General features: G+C 40.9%; 1 protein-coding gene across 1 annotated transcript in view; it reads right to left on the reverse strand.

Moving 5' to 3' along the window:
* The window catches only part of akap6 (A kinase (PRKA) anchor protein 6), a 238,045-nt gene that overhangs the window by 130,412 nt on the left and 90,841 nt on the right, over positions 1-16,792 (reverse strand). The window contains exons 12-13 of the mRNA XM_085440867.1: positions 14,275-14,371; positions 12,323-12,525 (exon numbers count right to left, since the gene is read on the reverse strand). Of these exons, the coding sequence (XP_085296993.1) occupies positions 12,323-12,525; positions 14,275-14,371 (300 nt within the window). The remainder of the gene's footprint in view (positions 1-12,322; positions 12,526-14,274; positions 14,372-16,792) is intronic.

A 16,792-nucleotide genomic window follows, 5' to 3' on the forward strand; every position in this document is an offset into this window, starting at 1 on the left:
ATTTTTCTTTCATGTCTTCCTTTACTATTTTCCATTTTTCACATCCTCCCTTGTCTTCTTAACCGTTCTCTCCTTCCTCCCTTTCTCTAACTATTTTTTTTTTACTCAGTCGCCCCCACACAATTTCTTCGGCCCGTTTTCATTCCATCACCTCTGTATTTTAGTCCAATCCCTTTCTATCTATCCCCCCTCATGCTCTCATCTTGTCCCAGTCATCTTAACATTTATCTTGCTGTTTTTCCCCCCACACATCCTTTTCTAATCTGTCCTTCCATTCATCCTGCTTTTCTTTTTCTTCCTTTCAACATTGCATTCCTCCTTCCCTCCTTCTGCTTCTCACATGGCTACTTCTCTTTTGTTTTTCTTGCCATCCACTATTCTGTTCATCACTTTTATTCCCGCTCTCTTTGGCCTCCTTTTCATTGTAAAAGCAAAGAAAACAGCTCTGCCTGCCCTGCTGCTCGGCTCTTCGCCAACAAAAAGAAAAAGAAAAATCTTTTTGCAGGTACCCGTCACAAATGACGTACACAAACACAATTTCTAAAATAGTATTAAATGGTTCAAAAGACACACACACTCACATAAATTCGGCATCAGACGCTCTGACAGTAATTACAGCCTACAGTGGTCCTTGTTGTCTTTTATTTAAGAACAAGATGGAGTATCTTTGATCAGAAACTGAGACAGAGTGTGTGTGTGTGTGTGTGCTCTTGCACAAAAGTGTGTCTGCCTTGATGTATGAATACAAATGACTGAAATGATATCAAAATGTGGTTTTGATTGTGGATTTGAGAGGAGAAATGGGGAGGGGGTAATTAAGTCACCAGGAGGCCAGTATCTATTTGTGTGTGTGTGTGTGTGTGTGTGTGTGTGTGTGTGTGTGTGTGTGTGTGTGTGTGTGTGTGTGTGTGTGTGTGAGATTTTGTAAAACACAGAGAAAGAGAGAGAGAGAAATAGAGCTAGAGAGTCCGTCTGTTCATGAGTGTTTGTGTTTTTGTGTCTGTTTTGCGTGTATCTGCAATAGATGCGTCAATTTATATTCATGTGTAAGTTTACGTGTCCACGAAACATGTGTTTGTGTGTCTGTGTGTGCGCGAGTGGAGTGTGGGTGTTTGAAAACGTGTCTGGTTTTTCATCAGAGCAGAATTCCTCTGCCAACGTTCCTTAATGAAAAATAAATAGCGTCCACTGTTTCAGAGCATCTTTTCAATCAGCTGGAAAATACCCAAAGCAGTAGGAGACAGGAGGTTTTTACGTCTCAACTGCTCAGTAGAGATCAAATCACCATCCAATTTTACTCAAAGAAAAAAACATTTCAGGGCTCTTAGTTTGGGGGAAAAATGTGTTTCTGTCTGGTCTTCATTCGTTTTTCCATCAACAAAGTTTTACAAATTAGTGGAAACTATTAAGAATGATACCTTCGTATTCAAAAAACATGACAATGAATAATCTGGACTCACAGTAAGTGTCTCATTCACTCACCTGAACATTCGTAAGAGCTACTTCCTAATTCTGTTATGCGGGTCTTTCTGTGCCTGACCGAGGAGGGCCTTGGTTTCCCAATCTCTGCTAAAATACACCGTCAGTTAATTCTGTTGCATATGTACATGAGGCTCAAACTCCTCGTTCCTAGTTTTAAATGCTCCCTCCGCACTGGCCTCCACCTTTTCTCTGCAAGTCAGGCTTCTTTGTGTTCATAACGTTGTCCTTGCATTTACTTACGCTTGCTGAAAAGATTTTTCCACAGTTATTTCTACAAACAGATGAATAAAGCCCCGGATTACTCCTTATTACGAGTATGCAAAGTCACTGATGTAATTAATGCTCCTCATGTCAATCTGGATGAATGGATCAACCTTATTTTTTTCTAAAGAAATAAACTTTTACATTAAAGAAAACGCACACATGTATGGTGAAAGAATTCACCTCCCACCACTAAGAGAAAGCTGGAGGTGAAAATCCCAAACTTCTTCTTCTTCTTTTTTTTTAATTTTCCACCAACCAGAGTCGAGCTGAAGGAAGCAAACTCATTTCTCCGCTCTCCAGGCGTTGGCTCGTTAACCAACTGCTCTGCCCAACGCTGCCACCGCTTTTCCTTCAACTTTCATCAAACTCAACTACTTCCTCTAATAATCAGCACCGCCATATCCGTGTTTAACAAGGTAATATGACACAAACCATCTGTAGCTTCAAAAAAAAAAGGAAAAAAAATAACACCCACTTTACATATTCACTTTTACCATCCCCATAATTAAATATTTGAGAAATATCAGGAATGGAAAATTAAAACAGAAAAAGCCCTGTGCCACCACTATCAATTTATTCCCTCTCTCAGAGTGCATTAGAAACGTCAGATTGCCGTTGGCAAAGACACAGAAAGAGCTTGGTGTTTTTTTAAACTCACTTTATAAATTACATTTTGGAGTGCTTTGGCATGCTAATACCTGCTGCCACAGAGAGCAGACAGCGTTAATTATTTCTTATTGGGATCGGCGGCGATTATTTGCATATTTCATTTAGCTGTTATAGACGTTGCAGGTGGGAGGGAGGAGAGCAGGGGCGTGTGAGACACTTTTTACTTTGTGTCTCAACAACTTTTGGATTAAAAAAGAAAAAAACGGTGGATTCACTGACCGTATGTGTTTGGAGGAGCATTAATTTAGGCTGATTTCAGTCATTTCCATGAGCTGCGGCAGATTATTGGTGATAATTAACAAAATTAGCTTTCAATATCACGCAGGCTTTGATGCAAAAAGGTCAGAAAACAGTTTTAAGAACTTCAGCGTGTTCAACTTTATTCGACTAAAGCATCAATTATAACGTCATTTATACTCAATTGGCTTCACGAGTGGCTCTATGTGAGGACGACAGCAGGGGAAAGTCAAAGTTTCTAAGAGTTTAAGAACCGGAAAACAGATGTGTGATTTATACAAAACATCATCATGAATTCATCATGAATACATACGCACTTAATGAGGGATTACAAAACCGGAAAAGGTCCATAGCACGTTGTATCAACGCGAACAGAAAGTTTCGCTCTAGACAAGGATCAGCTTTAACTTATACATGAAGGTCAAAACATCAGGAAATGTTTTAAATGTAACTAATTAAAGTTCACAATAACGTTTTTCAGTTTTTATTTTTAAATTTAGAAGGGTATTTGTTGTCTTATATGTTGCGAAATTTAAGTTGCTGTATTTAGAGTAGGTATGCTTTCCTTTAGTAATACTTTTGTTGTCTGGTATAATTCTGTGATATCTATCCTCAACCCTATAAAGCATCCCTCCATCTATTTTATTCTTATCCAGTTCAGGGTCACGGGGGGCTGGAGCCTGCCCCAGTGACAGCTGGGGCAGATGGATAATGACCCAAAGCATAATGCAACCCAAAAGTGTAACAAGGAAAAAAATGGGATCATCTTCAATGACCAATCAGTCACATGATTTCAACCCCAAAGAGCATGTTTTTGGCTACTGAAAGAAAGACCCACAAACAAGTGGAGCAACTCAAGGTGGCTTCAGTGAGAGTTTAGCAACTGAAGGGAGGAAACACAACATGTTGTGATGTCCATGATTTGTAAGCATTAAATATTTAAATTTACGTTAGCCCTTCCAGTCAATTATGAACCTCTGAAAATAGGAGAGTGTGTATAAACATGGCTGCAATTTTTAAACAGTTCATGCTATTTTTTGGGAAAACCCATTGAATTAAAGCTGAAAGCCTGCACTTCAGTCACATTTCGATTGTTTGGTTTACAGTCCTCTGTGGACGTGTACAGAGGTGAATCTACAAAAAATGTGTCAGTGTCTCGAACATTATGGAGGACACTGTATCCCTAATCCAGCACATTTTCATCTTTTTATTCATTTTTAACAACCTACAGTGTTGTTGGTGTGAAACTTGCTTGCTGTGTAACATGAAAACCCTCCAGGTTTAAGCGCCAAGTTTTATCGCTTTCAAATGACCTGGAAATGCAGCTTTGCAGATCTTCAACCAGGGATTAACACCAACACTGAGATTTTTTTTTAACACAAACTATCTTGATATAGTGTCACTGCGTGGTTAAACTAACTCCCAAACTTCGTAACTTTAATCTTAATTTATGTAAAGTGCTGTGCGGTGGAGCTCCGGGAGCGGGACAAGCCGTCTGATTGGCTATATCAGGTATCAGGCAGGAGTCCAACACTCGGTAATTTGATTTAAAAAGCTCGTAATAACCTGAGGTCAATATTTAAATCACTCAGAGGGGGAGATGAGCCACTCTGCATGTTCAGGACGCTTCAGTCTCCATGCTCAGAGTCAACCAAACCTGGATCTCTATCACCTCCACTCCTCCAACACCTCCTCCACTGCCCGCGATCTTTTCTTCTGCTTCTTCTTATCCTTACTTTAGCCCCCTTTCCTCTCCATGTGACTTCTTCACTCCTCAGTTTCAAAAATACTCTGCGGTGTTCAATGCTCTGATTTCAGAAATAACTTAAACAAAAGGAGTTCCATTTCTCTGTTTCAGCTCCTCCTGCTTTTCTTGCATTTGCTAAAACGACTAAATTATAGCTAAATTTTGAATCCTGGTATTTATAGGAATTTGAGCTCTGCAATAAATTACCATTTCTCATTTCAGGTGGAGCTCTGCTCTCGAGCATATCACTGCTTGACATCCGTGACAATCTTCACCCATTCGTTTTTCACTTGCTTTGACTCATGTTACATATGGACATGTTGAACTGAGGCCTTTTATCCTTCAGATCCATTTTTATGGTAACAAATTTGTGCTTGGTAAAGTCATTTTATGTTGTAAGGTGTGTTACAAACGACAGAGTTGGAAATAGTGGATGCTAAATCTCTACTGAATATTTCACCTCTTCAAAGTCAGAGTTTGGTTGGGTTTTTTTCCCCGTCTTTCATCTGCTACCCGTCTGTAAGGCAACAGACTGACTCTTCATCTGACCCCACCTTGTTTCATTCTTCTTTCACTACCTACTCGCTGTATTCCCCTCCCCCCTTCTCTCACTCTCTCCCTTCCTCTCCTCCCCCCGTCCTTCTCTGTGTGGTCTGTAGGGTGAAATGGAGGCCTGGGGCCAACAAGCTGTCTCCACCAGCCACACTGATAAGACACACACACACATACATACACATTCAGAGTCACCATACAAGTGCCAACAGTCACAATCACAAATGTACAAGTGCTTTACACACACACACACACACACACACACACACACACACACACACGTTTTTTTACACAGCTCATACTCTGTGAGGAGCCACCTACAGAGGCCACTTAGCAGTTTTACCTGTAAATTTCTCACTCTTACACACACAAACTTTCATACACATTTATACACTATACTTGTGTTTAAAACTGAAACATGAGAAAAAAAATTGTGTTCTTGGGGAAAGGGGGGGGGGGGGGGGGGGACAGGTGGATAACCAGGTGTCAGGTTCAGCTCTCTAATAGGATTTGTTTCCCCTCATGTCCAAAGGCTAGTCCCTTTGGACATGAGGGGTTGGTCTAATGTCAACAAATCAACTTCCTTACAACGCACCATCCATTACACACCTCAAACTCACACCAACCCCTCCGAACCCCTCGGTGGAAATTGGCATGTTCCTGACACGTGAAAGATGAATTTGATGTATATGCAGCATTTGAGCAAAGTGTATATTTCAAGCATGCACCTGGAGCAGATGAAACATATGGGAAAATACGTATTTAAGACAAATTTTTATTCAAATTAATTTTAAGTCTGAACCTCTAGGGTTAGGGTTAGTAGGCTGTTAGATGTATGGCTGTTTCACACAGTTAGGCGCTGACCTGCTTTAAGCAATGTAATATTTATTGATCTAACAGCCAGTGTACTGTTTATTATACCTCTTTTTGCATATATCTAAGTCACTGCATGTATCTTATACAGTTGACTTTGTGTGTCAAAAGAACGTCGCGGATCAATGCCAGTGTTTTTGTAGTGGTTCACAAGCTCTTCGCTGCCCTACAAATGGGAGAGTGCTGTTTTTATTCCTAGGGGTGTACTTAGTGTGCAACAGTAACAGGATTGATGGAACATTTCAAACATTCACCAGGATCAAAGTTTTTCACAGCAGAACACTGCATTATACTGAGATGGTTAATGTTAGTCACTATGTGGTGCTTTTAGGATTGTGGTAAACTGATGGTTATGTAACCCATTAGAGTTAGTGTAACTAAATATCCTCACCTGTTTTATTTCATTATATATTCCATTTACTTTTGGATTTCTGTGAATTTCTATAAAGAGCGACATAAATCTTCATTTATTCCATTAAAATTAATTAAACAGATTAATGTTATAATGTTTTGTTTTTGAGAAATTTCCTTTCAAACTTTAGATTTACTGAGAGAAAGTTCCTCCATCTTCCACTCCATCATGTTCATACTTTGTTCTTGTCAAATATCCCCCCACATTTGTAATACGCTGTCTAAACATGGTGGCAGTTTTATAATATTTGAGTGATGAAACTCCAGAGAAAAAGATCCAGATTCAGCAGCTGTCACCGAAAACATCCATTCACCTTTTCAACACGCGCACGTTTGTGTGTCTGTGTAAGTGTGTGTGTTAGCAGACTCGGTACAATCCCCTGTAATGTGACAGACAAATCCTGCTAAGCTGTTAAATATTACACTGCTTTCACACTCGTATTAAACACCTTTCTATGTCTGTCGTGCGTGCGCGCTCTCTTTTTCCATGTTCACCCACCCCTGCCAAAACACACACACAACCCTTGCCTTCATCTTCAATATGCAACAAAACACTCTTCGCACATGTACAACAAATCTTTAAAATGCAGCGACACACTGACAAAGTCACATAACGCAATACTGTCATATGACACACACAACCGTTTCGCTGCGCGGTGTCTCTGCTTGTGTGTGTGTGTGTGAGTCCTAATCCCCGGTGTTGGCCGTCCTGTCGCGGCGTTATATTTGCTGGTATCAGTGTATCTTCCACTTGCTGCCTAATCCAACCACCCCGGCTCTGATATTTCCTGACATTTATATGAATCACCCCTCTCTAGATGAACGGACAGAGAGAGGGAGGCGAGGGAAGGGACAGAGCTGGATGATGAAGGCAAAGATGGAGCTTGAGTGAAAGAACGGTACAAGGAAAGACATCATGAGTCAAAGAAGGTTGTGTCAATGTAAAGGTCTGCAGGGATTTAAACTGAGAGGAAATCAGAGGAGAGACAGATATCGAGACTTATGGATGGAAGGACAGACGGACAATGGAATGGTAAGGGATAATGAAGGGATGGAAAATTGGGGGGAAAGTCATTATTTTCTATCTTTCATTGATGAAAAGAAAGAGCATGAAAGTCAAAAGCAGAATAAATAAAAATCGCACCACGGAAAGACAAAAAAGTCTTCAACCTTGTCAGCGACATATGTTTCCATCAATAACAACAAGCTCTTATGAGCACCAAGAGACACACACACATGCGCTATTAGTCTTCGGAGGCTTGTTAAGGCTCAGCCTAATTTTATGACCTCACACCACACCTGTAGTTGCTACGGCGACCATATCAGCTAAGAATTAATAGAGGGGGAGCGAACAAGGACAAAATGCTCTGAGTCAGAAATTGAAATTTGACAGAATGAACGATGCTAAAGCAAAAATATAAACCTTCAAGTTTCCAAAAGTGCAATGCAACTTATATCAGCTGCCTAAGAAGCAAGTCAGTCTTAAGTGATCAAGCTTACTTGAGAAAAATGGTAAAGCTGCCATGAATCTGACTTTTTTTTTTTTTTATTTCAACAGAGCATGGTAAACATGGTGAAATCTTTCTGTTTGTGTTTTGATTACATGGCAGAGATCATAGCTGAGTTTTTCAGCATTTAGTCGATTATTTTTTGAACTTACAACTAAAAATGAAATGGCACCAAAGCCACTTTAATATTTGCCACAAAAAGGCAAACTGTGTTCATATGAAATGCTCCTATGTTAATATAAATGGTTGAATGCTAATAATATAAATTCAGCACTGGAAAGCACCAGCATTTGTACACTGGAAACAAAACCAGTTACCTTTTGTTAATGCACTGCTCATTGACTTGGTTGTATCCTATATAGCCACTATGAAGTCCTAATCACACAGTATTGTACATAATGTATAATAGCGCATTATACATGCATTTGATGGGGTCACTTGTCACTCTGTACCCTTTACCACAATTTGTCAACATGCAATGTTAATTCTGTGAAGGGGGATATTTTAACCCACGTTTGGTGCTTAAACCTCATGAAATACCAAATAAGAAATTAAAACTAAGCAGCACAGTGAAAACAAAGTGACACCAAGTGCAAAACCAAAGCTCACACATCCAGGGAATAAGAACAGAGGGGTATTTCACCCTCAAATTATGTTACAGGTTATTTTTACGTTTAAGTTGTTGGCTCATGACCAGATTTCTATATTTCTTCTTTTAGAAAAACTGTTACAAAAAGTTAAGGAATATTATGAGTGCTGTCACTATTTGCTGCAGATGATAATGCATTTAGATAAATGTGTCTAATTATATGACATATCCAGCTGCAGAGGCACCAGCAGCCCACAGAGAAGCAGTCACAGTCACTAAATTGCATGCTAACCATCTCGAGCCGGGTGTGAAATATGTCATTTGCCTCTGCTCTTAATTGCACTAAAAATGAAGATTAAGAGGATGAATTATTGATACAAGTTGGTATTTAATCTTTTGTAATGAATAGTGAATCCGCTGGTTATAAATATTGTACAAGGCTTCATAATTTGATAAATTTATTCCAATTTGCCCTTTATTTTGCCCTTTAGTCAAGGTTACGTTCATTTAAACTCCCTCTCTCTCTCTCTCTCTCTCACACACACACACACACACACACACACACACACACACACACACACACACACACATATGTAGACACTAATAAATACTCATGGCCACTACTGCTCTGAAAACATGCACAACAAATGAACTGCAGTGCATCTACCTACCCTCTGCCCTTGGTCATTGTATCATTCTTTTTTACCAAGGCCCATAAACACAGATGCATGCAAGCATGTAAACAAAATGCCCTTGGTTGACCTTGTTCCCTCAAAACACACACACACACATGCACATGTGTGTGTAGCAGTAATTAGGCCATGCATCTGATTGTCATTAAAGAGCACTGGCAGATAATGAACACACAGTAAAGCTAGATTATTTCTTATTTCCTGCACATTATCAAGCTGTCTGATGGTGCTGAATTCATGTGACTTGTGATAATAAAAAAAAAAGTGAAATGTTACCAATTATCCATAACATTAAATGCACTGAGCAAGCTACTGAATCCCTCTGCACTCACATTGCTGTGCTTCCTGATCACAGGTATATACAGCATAACATTAAAAATATGTGGTCATTAACTTTGAGATCTACTTGTAGCTAACTTTGGAGATATCTACTCTACTACAATGTGACTTTTAAACATTCCCGAAAGCCGGTCAACAAGAACAGCAACACACTGGAACGCACCGGAAAGAGCTCAGGTGTTGTCTATGATGGTCTTATTTTCTTGTTAAAATATACATCAAAATACAATACAGTCTTAAAGTGCAATATCCACTCGCGTGTGCTGTTTGCTCAGAACTGAACATGTTTGATAGATCTCATAGCTTTGAGGAAAGTATCTGCTGAATGCACTACACAAACTCATCAATCTTGCAAGAATCATCGTTTTCCTTTTAGGTATCACCAGATATGAGGCTTGCTACTGAGTTATTTTGAGGACCAACAGACAAAACTCTGTCTCTAACGTCTTAAGATATTACCTGGAGCTGTCTACATACTTTATATGAGATTTACCTAACAGGGCTAAAAAATACATCTGTATACCATGAAAATACTGGTTGAAATTCTGCTGTTAATGAACTTATTAATTTGACGAGGTCTTGATGATTCCATAAAATTGACTTCATTATTTTAACGAGTCTTCATTCGTGTTTGACTTGGGAAGAATTCACTGTTTTCGCTGTTAACTTGACCCTAGTCTAGACTTGAGTTGAATGTTCGGAGAATAAACTTAGGCCTGGCTTCAATGAACTGCAACTTAGTCAAAAAACTTGTAAACTGGACTCCTCCTGAATAAGAAGGGGTTTGAATCATTTTAAACTCAACTCCAACTTGCATTGAATAACTTTGTTCTTGACCTGGGCTCAGGTCCAGGTTTCATCCTTTGTACCAGTAGATAAGGTTCACTTTAAACTTGGCTTTTACTTGCCTTCAAATGCTCGCCACATGATTTAAGCTTGTCTCCCCCCACCCCAAAATAAATCGTGAAATATAATTCATTTTAAGTAGAAGTCACTAGCTGCTGTTTCTTTAGCTTTTAGTTAATTTAATTAATGTTTGTTCCCACTTTGTCTTTTAGGCCCCCCTTTGTTGAGATTGAGTCTGGTTTTGCTTCAGCTTGTTTGTCAGTTTGCCATTTTACCTTCATTTGTGTTTGTAACAAATGTTCTTGTTAGCTCTCTCTCAGGACTCTCATTGGACTTTTTAGTAATCATTTTTCATATTTTATGCAAAATCCACTTTCTATTTCTTGTGTCTTTCTTTCAACATTATTGAGGCTTAAGTATAATTTTAATGATATTAAGTGACAAATAATATACATTTCTTATTATTATAGCAATCCATACTGTGAATGCAATTCCAGTGTATTTATATATTTATATTAATTAGAATTTATGTGTGCCTGGTTGATTTGCCTGTATATTTTTAGAGCAAAAAAACAAGCCCCTAGCATTAGTCAGCTAATGCTAGGGGCTTGTTTTTTTGCAAAGGTAGCACTCCACTCTGTTGCTAAATATGATGAAATCCTTAAAAAAAAAACAAAGAATGACATCACTCTGGCAACTTTTATCTTTTATATATAGTGTATGGTTTCACCCAATCCAAAGCACATACACCTCTCTATGTAGCTGCTCATTTTAGCACATGACTATAGGTTCTACACTGGCACAAATGTTGTTTTGTGGGCGGACAGTCGACCAGAAAGAGTTAAAAGCACCACTGGTTACAACACTGGAAGTCAGATTGTCTCCTACAGATGGAGGATCTTGCAGGATTTGTACATCGGTTAGTTTGGGTTCATTGTTCACCTGCCCAGAACAGACACACACTGAATAATTTAAAATATCACAGAAGTATGGGAAACCTGTGATGCTGACATGCCTTGTGTGTGTTTGTGCTCTGAAGCAGCGAACAGTAATAATTCAGTGGGTTCACACCTTAGTTTGTTGTTTGGGGGTTTTACGGATCAAAGCATTAAGTGCAGAGAGAGATTCACACAGATAATGAATGGACTGTTAATGTGCTGTGGCCAAGCAGCTAATGGACACACACACACACACACACACATACACAGGAAAACACTGATACGCATACATACAAAATTACACTTTCACTATAAGATGTACACAAAACACGCACGCACACAGAGGTGGTAGCTGGCTAATGGCTGTCACTGTTGACTGATCACAGTGATCAGCCTGCTGCAGCTCTAATTGCAACTAAACAATCTGAAAACAACCAGAGTCAGGTTTGCAGGAGAAGAAGGAGGGGAGCAGGAGAAAGAGAAGGAGAGAGAAATACGGAAGAGAAATACAGAAAATAAAACAAGATGAAAGTGATTCAATGAGAATGAGGAAAGAATGAAAATGGATCAAAGGAAGGGAAATGAAAGCCCAACAGGTTGGAAAGAGGGAAGAAGGGAAGGACCTGTTTACAAAAGGATATATCCAGAGCAGAAATGAGTAATAAACTTAATCAAGGAAAAATTTTTTTAGAAACACAGCAAGAAAATGGGATAAAACAGCTGAAGGTAGACGCGTACAGGAGGGAAGAAAAACAAGGAAAAAATGTGATAAAGGTAGAAGAAAGTTAAAGTCTGAGCAGATGGACAAGAATGAAGGTACTAAAGGTCAGATAAAGAGTTTGAAGTGTAAAATATATATGAAAAGTTTTCAGTATTCTATTTTGACAAGATACTGATGTAGGCTTCAGGCAGCTTTTTTTGCACAGTTAAGATCCAAATTTTGGGACTGCCAGGAAATAAAAATGAAATTTATACACTGAGCAACTGAGTCCAACTGTGTGTGTCTGTGTGTGTGAGAGAGAGAGACAGTAAGACAGAGGGATAATAGGGATCAACCAGGGAGGAAATGGAGGGATATGAATCAAGGAATAAAAAACAAACAATAAGCAGATGAGCAGAATAACCGAAAGCTTCGAAGCTAAACAGAAAATAAAAACCACCGCTGCTATTTTTACCTTGAGGCCGTCTGCTGGGCAAGAAGGCAGCCAATTGGCTGACGGGTCCCCTGGGGCTGTGAAGGGCTTGTGTAACTGGTTGGTATAGAGGAGGCGGGCCTGGATGCAGCGGAGGGCGCGGAGCATCCAGCTATGCTGGCGCCGGATCTGCCGCTGGAGCTGATCCCATTGGCTGGAAACCATATGGAGGATATCCTTCAGACCTGGAGGGTGACAGACATAGGGATAAAATTGAAAAAATGAGAGAGAGCCATGGATAACACAGAGAAAGACAAACAGGGAGAGGATAATAATGAAAGAGAGAAAGAGAGACTTGGGATAGTTACGGTGAGAAAAATGATACCCATAATTCCATTCCTCTATCTGACTAAAGAAGAGCTTTTCTAAGACCACAATATCTTTTAAAAAACTTTTAAATCCACATTATGTTAAGTGAATGTAACGTCATACTTTTATTTTCATCCTTAAAGGATAATTCCGGCTTATTTCGGCCTGGAGCGTTTTCCTTTTAATGTGGCTTTTGTGGCTCAGAAAATGACATTTTTTGAGTGCTGCAGGTATCTTGCAACAGCTGCTCTGATACGAATCTCTACAACAGAGTCGCAGAGTGCAAAGTGTGTACGATAATGGGAACTAAGCCAGGTTGAAATAAACGCTAATTATCCATTAAATCGATGGGTTACCTTTGAAACACCCCTACAAAACATAGGTCATTAGTGACTACATTCATTTACGCTTTTCAGAAAGTATAAGAACAAGGATAGTGGCAATGAAAGTGACGCAAAGGCAGGTTTTTATCGTTATTCAGACTTTACAAAGGTATACAAATTCTAATTCCTGGAAGTCATGAATATTTTCTAGTGTATATAGTGATAGATTTCACTTCCCTTGGGCTAAATCCCAGTTTCCACCCATAGGCCTGTTGGTATCCTTAATCTTTAAGCTGTTTTTTCCTGTGTTGTAGGCTGCAGATAGGCTGCATGCTAACGAGGTGACAAATGGCATTAAAATCATGGGTTTTATTGTCTTGGCTGAATGATGATTCGAGTCTCTAATTTTGCTACAAACTAGAGGTCCCTCAGGAAAGTCTCCAGATATACGGTTGCATAATAACATCAAAAAGTGATGCAAATGACCAAACCATAATCAGTCAAATTTATCACTCATGTGCTCGTGGTGACTGTAGTCTGGTTATTCCACAGAGTGTACGCCACTCTGACACATTTCTGCTTCATGAAAAAGCTAAAAAGGTTTTGGAGCTTTTAGAAAGTGGAGCACCTTCCTCCATCTTCTCTGTCTTCCCTGGAAATCTGGCCCTGAATAACTGAGTTCTGCTGGGATGTTCATTAGAGATCAATTATCTCTGCACATTTTGATTTTCTAGAAATCTGATACATGAGTGGCAGAACAATCCCCATCATCGGACCATTTTCATCAAAACCTCTTCAGAAATCTGTAGTTCAAGTTGTTTAGTTTGTAATTATTCATCTTAGTAAGTCTGTTATGTTATCAAGTTGGTAAGCAACAAATATTCCCAAATCCCAACACACTATTACTGCTCAGATATTTGAAAACAACACAGCTTTCTCTCTTTCTCGGTTCTCTCTTTTCCATCTTTAGCTTCAAAAATTCTGAAAAAATACGCCGTTACTGTATACTCAATGTTTCTTTCCCCTGCCTGCTGCTCTTCTTTTCTTTTTCTCTTTCCTTCGTCTTTTCTCCCGACTCATCTCATTCTTTGTCTTTATCTCTCCCAGTCTCTCTTTCGGCTACATTCATATGAGGTCTCCTCTCTGAAGGTCGCTCTGTTAATCCAAATATTAATAATGAATGGAATAGGGTCGGGGCTCCATTATGGCCACCTGTGTGTGTGTGTTTCAATGTGTATCCTGTTATTGTGTGTGTGTGCATATTTGATATGTGAAAGAATATGAATACGTGCAAGAAAATACCAGAATGGTGGAAGGTGATGATGGTGAGCAGCGCTTTGCCTTCCTCCATTATGCTTTCCTTCAGAGCGGCGCGACTGTCCACGTTTAGCTTGAAACTCTAAAACACACATAGAGAAACAGATGCAGATCATCACCAGAATCCAGAGAGTTCATCAGACAAGATGAAAACAAACCTGCATTCTTTATAAAGTCCAGCAGGGCGGCGACTCCAGTGATTGTAAAAAGAAGTGTTTCATGTTTCTAATCCTCAACTAGATATATCACCTCAGGTTTCTGCTGCGTTTGTAGTCTAAATTGCTAGCTTTAAGTATCACCTAATAGGGCATGATATTCATTTTACAATGTCTGATGCTATTTTGAGTAAAACAAACAACATAGGAGAGAATTTTGGGTGTGGCTACCTTGTGAGTGACGGTTACTACTGTGCAGTAAACTTCATTTTCTTATTAACATGGTTTAAAAACAACACTTGACTGTGAAAATCATTTTCTCTCTGAGAAGGGTAGCAGATTAACAAAGACAAGAAAAAAAAGCATAATTGTGGTAATGTAAGCAGGAAACACACAAAGAGAAGGGAGGATAAAAGAGAAGCAAAAAATAAGCTATGATATGGGTGGACAGAAGGATGGATGGACAGATGGATGGATGGAGGCACAGAGCTGCCTGAGGCGATGTTGGGAAACACTCCAGTCAGGTCTCTGAACACCATTATAGCCTTTTTTTGATCTGATGCGTATGTGTGTGTGTGTGTGTGCATGTGTGTGGATATGTGCTGTTGTATTACTCATATTTTGTTACTCATAAATGTGTTTACACTGTTGCATTTTGGGAAGTTGCAACATTGACATGAGGTAAACCGTGAGATTTTTTGTATGAAATCTTGGTTTAATAATAGGACACCGTGAGGTACAGGCTAAGGTGATGGTTAGTTGTCCTTAGGAAGAGAATGCAAGTCAATGTCTTTTGAAGTGATAAAGACAAGCTTGTGTGTGTGTGTGTGTGTGTGTGTGTGTGTGTGTGTGTGTGTGTGTGTGTGTTTACATATGTTTGCGGGGACCAAAAATTGGAAGTTTACCATGTTTGTGGGGACCAACTGCCCTTATTGTCACGGCGGGGTGCGCCGATGTGTGTGGAAACAGGACCCAAAAGCAGATGACGATGAGGAGTAGTAAGGTTTAACAGAAAGGTGAGGTTTTATTTAAATGACGGCAGGGTTAAACCAGGAAACCAAAACAAACTGGCAAAACACTAAGAAACAAAACACTAAACTGGCAAAACACTAAGGGTACTAAGACCAAAAAACTATAACTATAACTGAGGTGGAAAATAACAGGCAAAGACCAGACAAAGAGCGATTCAGAAGACCCCCATGAAAAGAATATCGAGGGAACAGTTTACCCTGCCCGGGATAGGGTTACCGGGGCCCCGCCCTGGAGCCAGGCCCGGGGAGGGTGCCCGAGGGCGAGCGTCTGGTGGCCGGGCCTTAGTCCATGGGGCCCGGCCGGGCACAGCCCGAAGAGGAGACATGGGCCCATCCTCCCGCAGGCCCACCACCCGCAGGAGGCGCCATAGGGGTCGGGTGCATTGTGAGCCGGGTGGCGGCCAGGAGCGGAGGCCCTGGCGGACCGACCCCCGGCTGCCAAGACTGGCAATAGGGACATGGAATGTCACCTCTCTGGTGGGGAAGGAGCCTGAGTTGGTGCGTGAGGTTGAGAGGTACCGGCTAGATATAGTTGGGCTCACCTCTACGCATTGTCTGGGCTCTGGAACCAGTCTCCTGGAGAGGGGCTGGACTCTGTCTCAGTCTGGAGTTGCCCCTGGTGAGAGGCGGCGGGCTGGGGTGGGTATTCTTATATCCCCTCGGCTTGCTGCCGGTACGTTGGGGTTTTTCCCGGTGGACGAGAGGGTTTGTTCCCTGCGCCTTAGGGTCGGGGAACGGGTCCTGACTGTCATCTGCGCTTATGCGCCGAGTGGCAGTTCGGAGTACCCAGCCTTCTTAGAGTCCCTGGGGGGGGTGCTGGAAGGTGCTCCACCTGGAGACTCTGTTGTCCTGCTGGGAGACTTCAATGCTCACGTGGGTAACGACAGCGAGACCTGGAGGGGCGTGATTGGGAGGAACGGCCTCCCTGATCTGAACCCGAGCGGTGCTTTGTTATTGGACTTCTGTGCTAATCACAGTTTGGCCATAACGAACACCCTGTTCGAACATAAGAGTGTCCATAAGTGCACATGGCACCAGGATGCTCTAGGCCGTAGGTCGATGATCGATTTTGTAATCGTATCACCAGACCTGCGACCATATGTTCTGGACACTCGGGTGAAAAGAGGGGCTGAGCTGTCAACTGATCACCACCTGGTGGTGAGTTGGATCAGGTGGCGGGGGAGGACGCTGGACAGACCTGGTGCACCTAAACGCGTAGTGAGGGTGTGCTGGGAACGTCTAGCAGAGGCCCCAGTCCGCGAGATCTTCAACGCACACCTCCGGCAGAGCTTCAACAGCATTCCGAGGGAGACTGGG

The sequence above is a fragment of the Copadichromis virginalis genome, linkage group LG19, assembly GCF_057382275.1.
Source record: "Copadichromis virginalis isolate Kocher_CV1m ecotype Utaka linkage group LG19, C_Virginalis_male_GT1.1, whole genome shotgun sequence".
Taxonomy (NCBI): Eukaryota; Metazoa; Chordata; class Actinopteri; order Cichliformes; family Cichlidae; genus Copadichromis; species Copadichromis virginalis.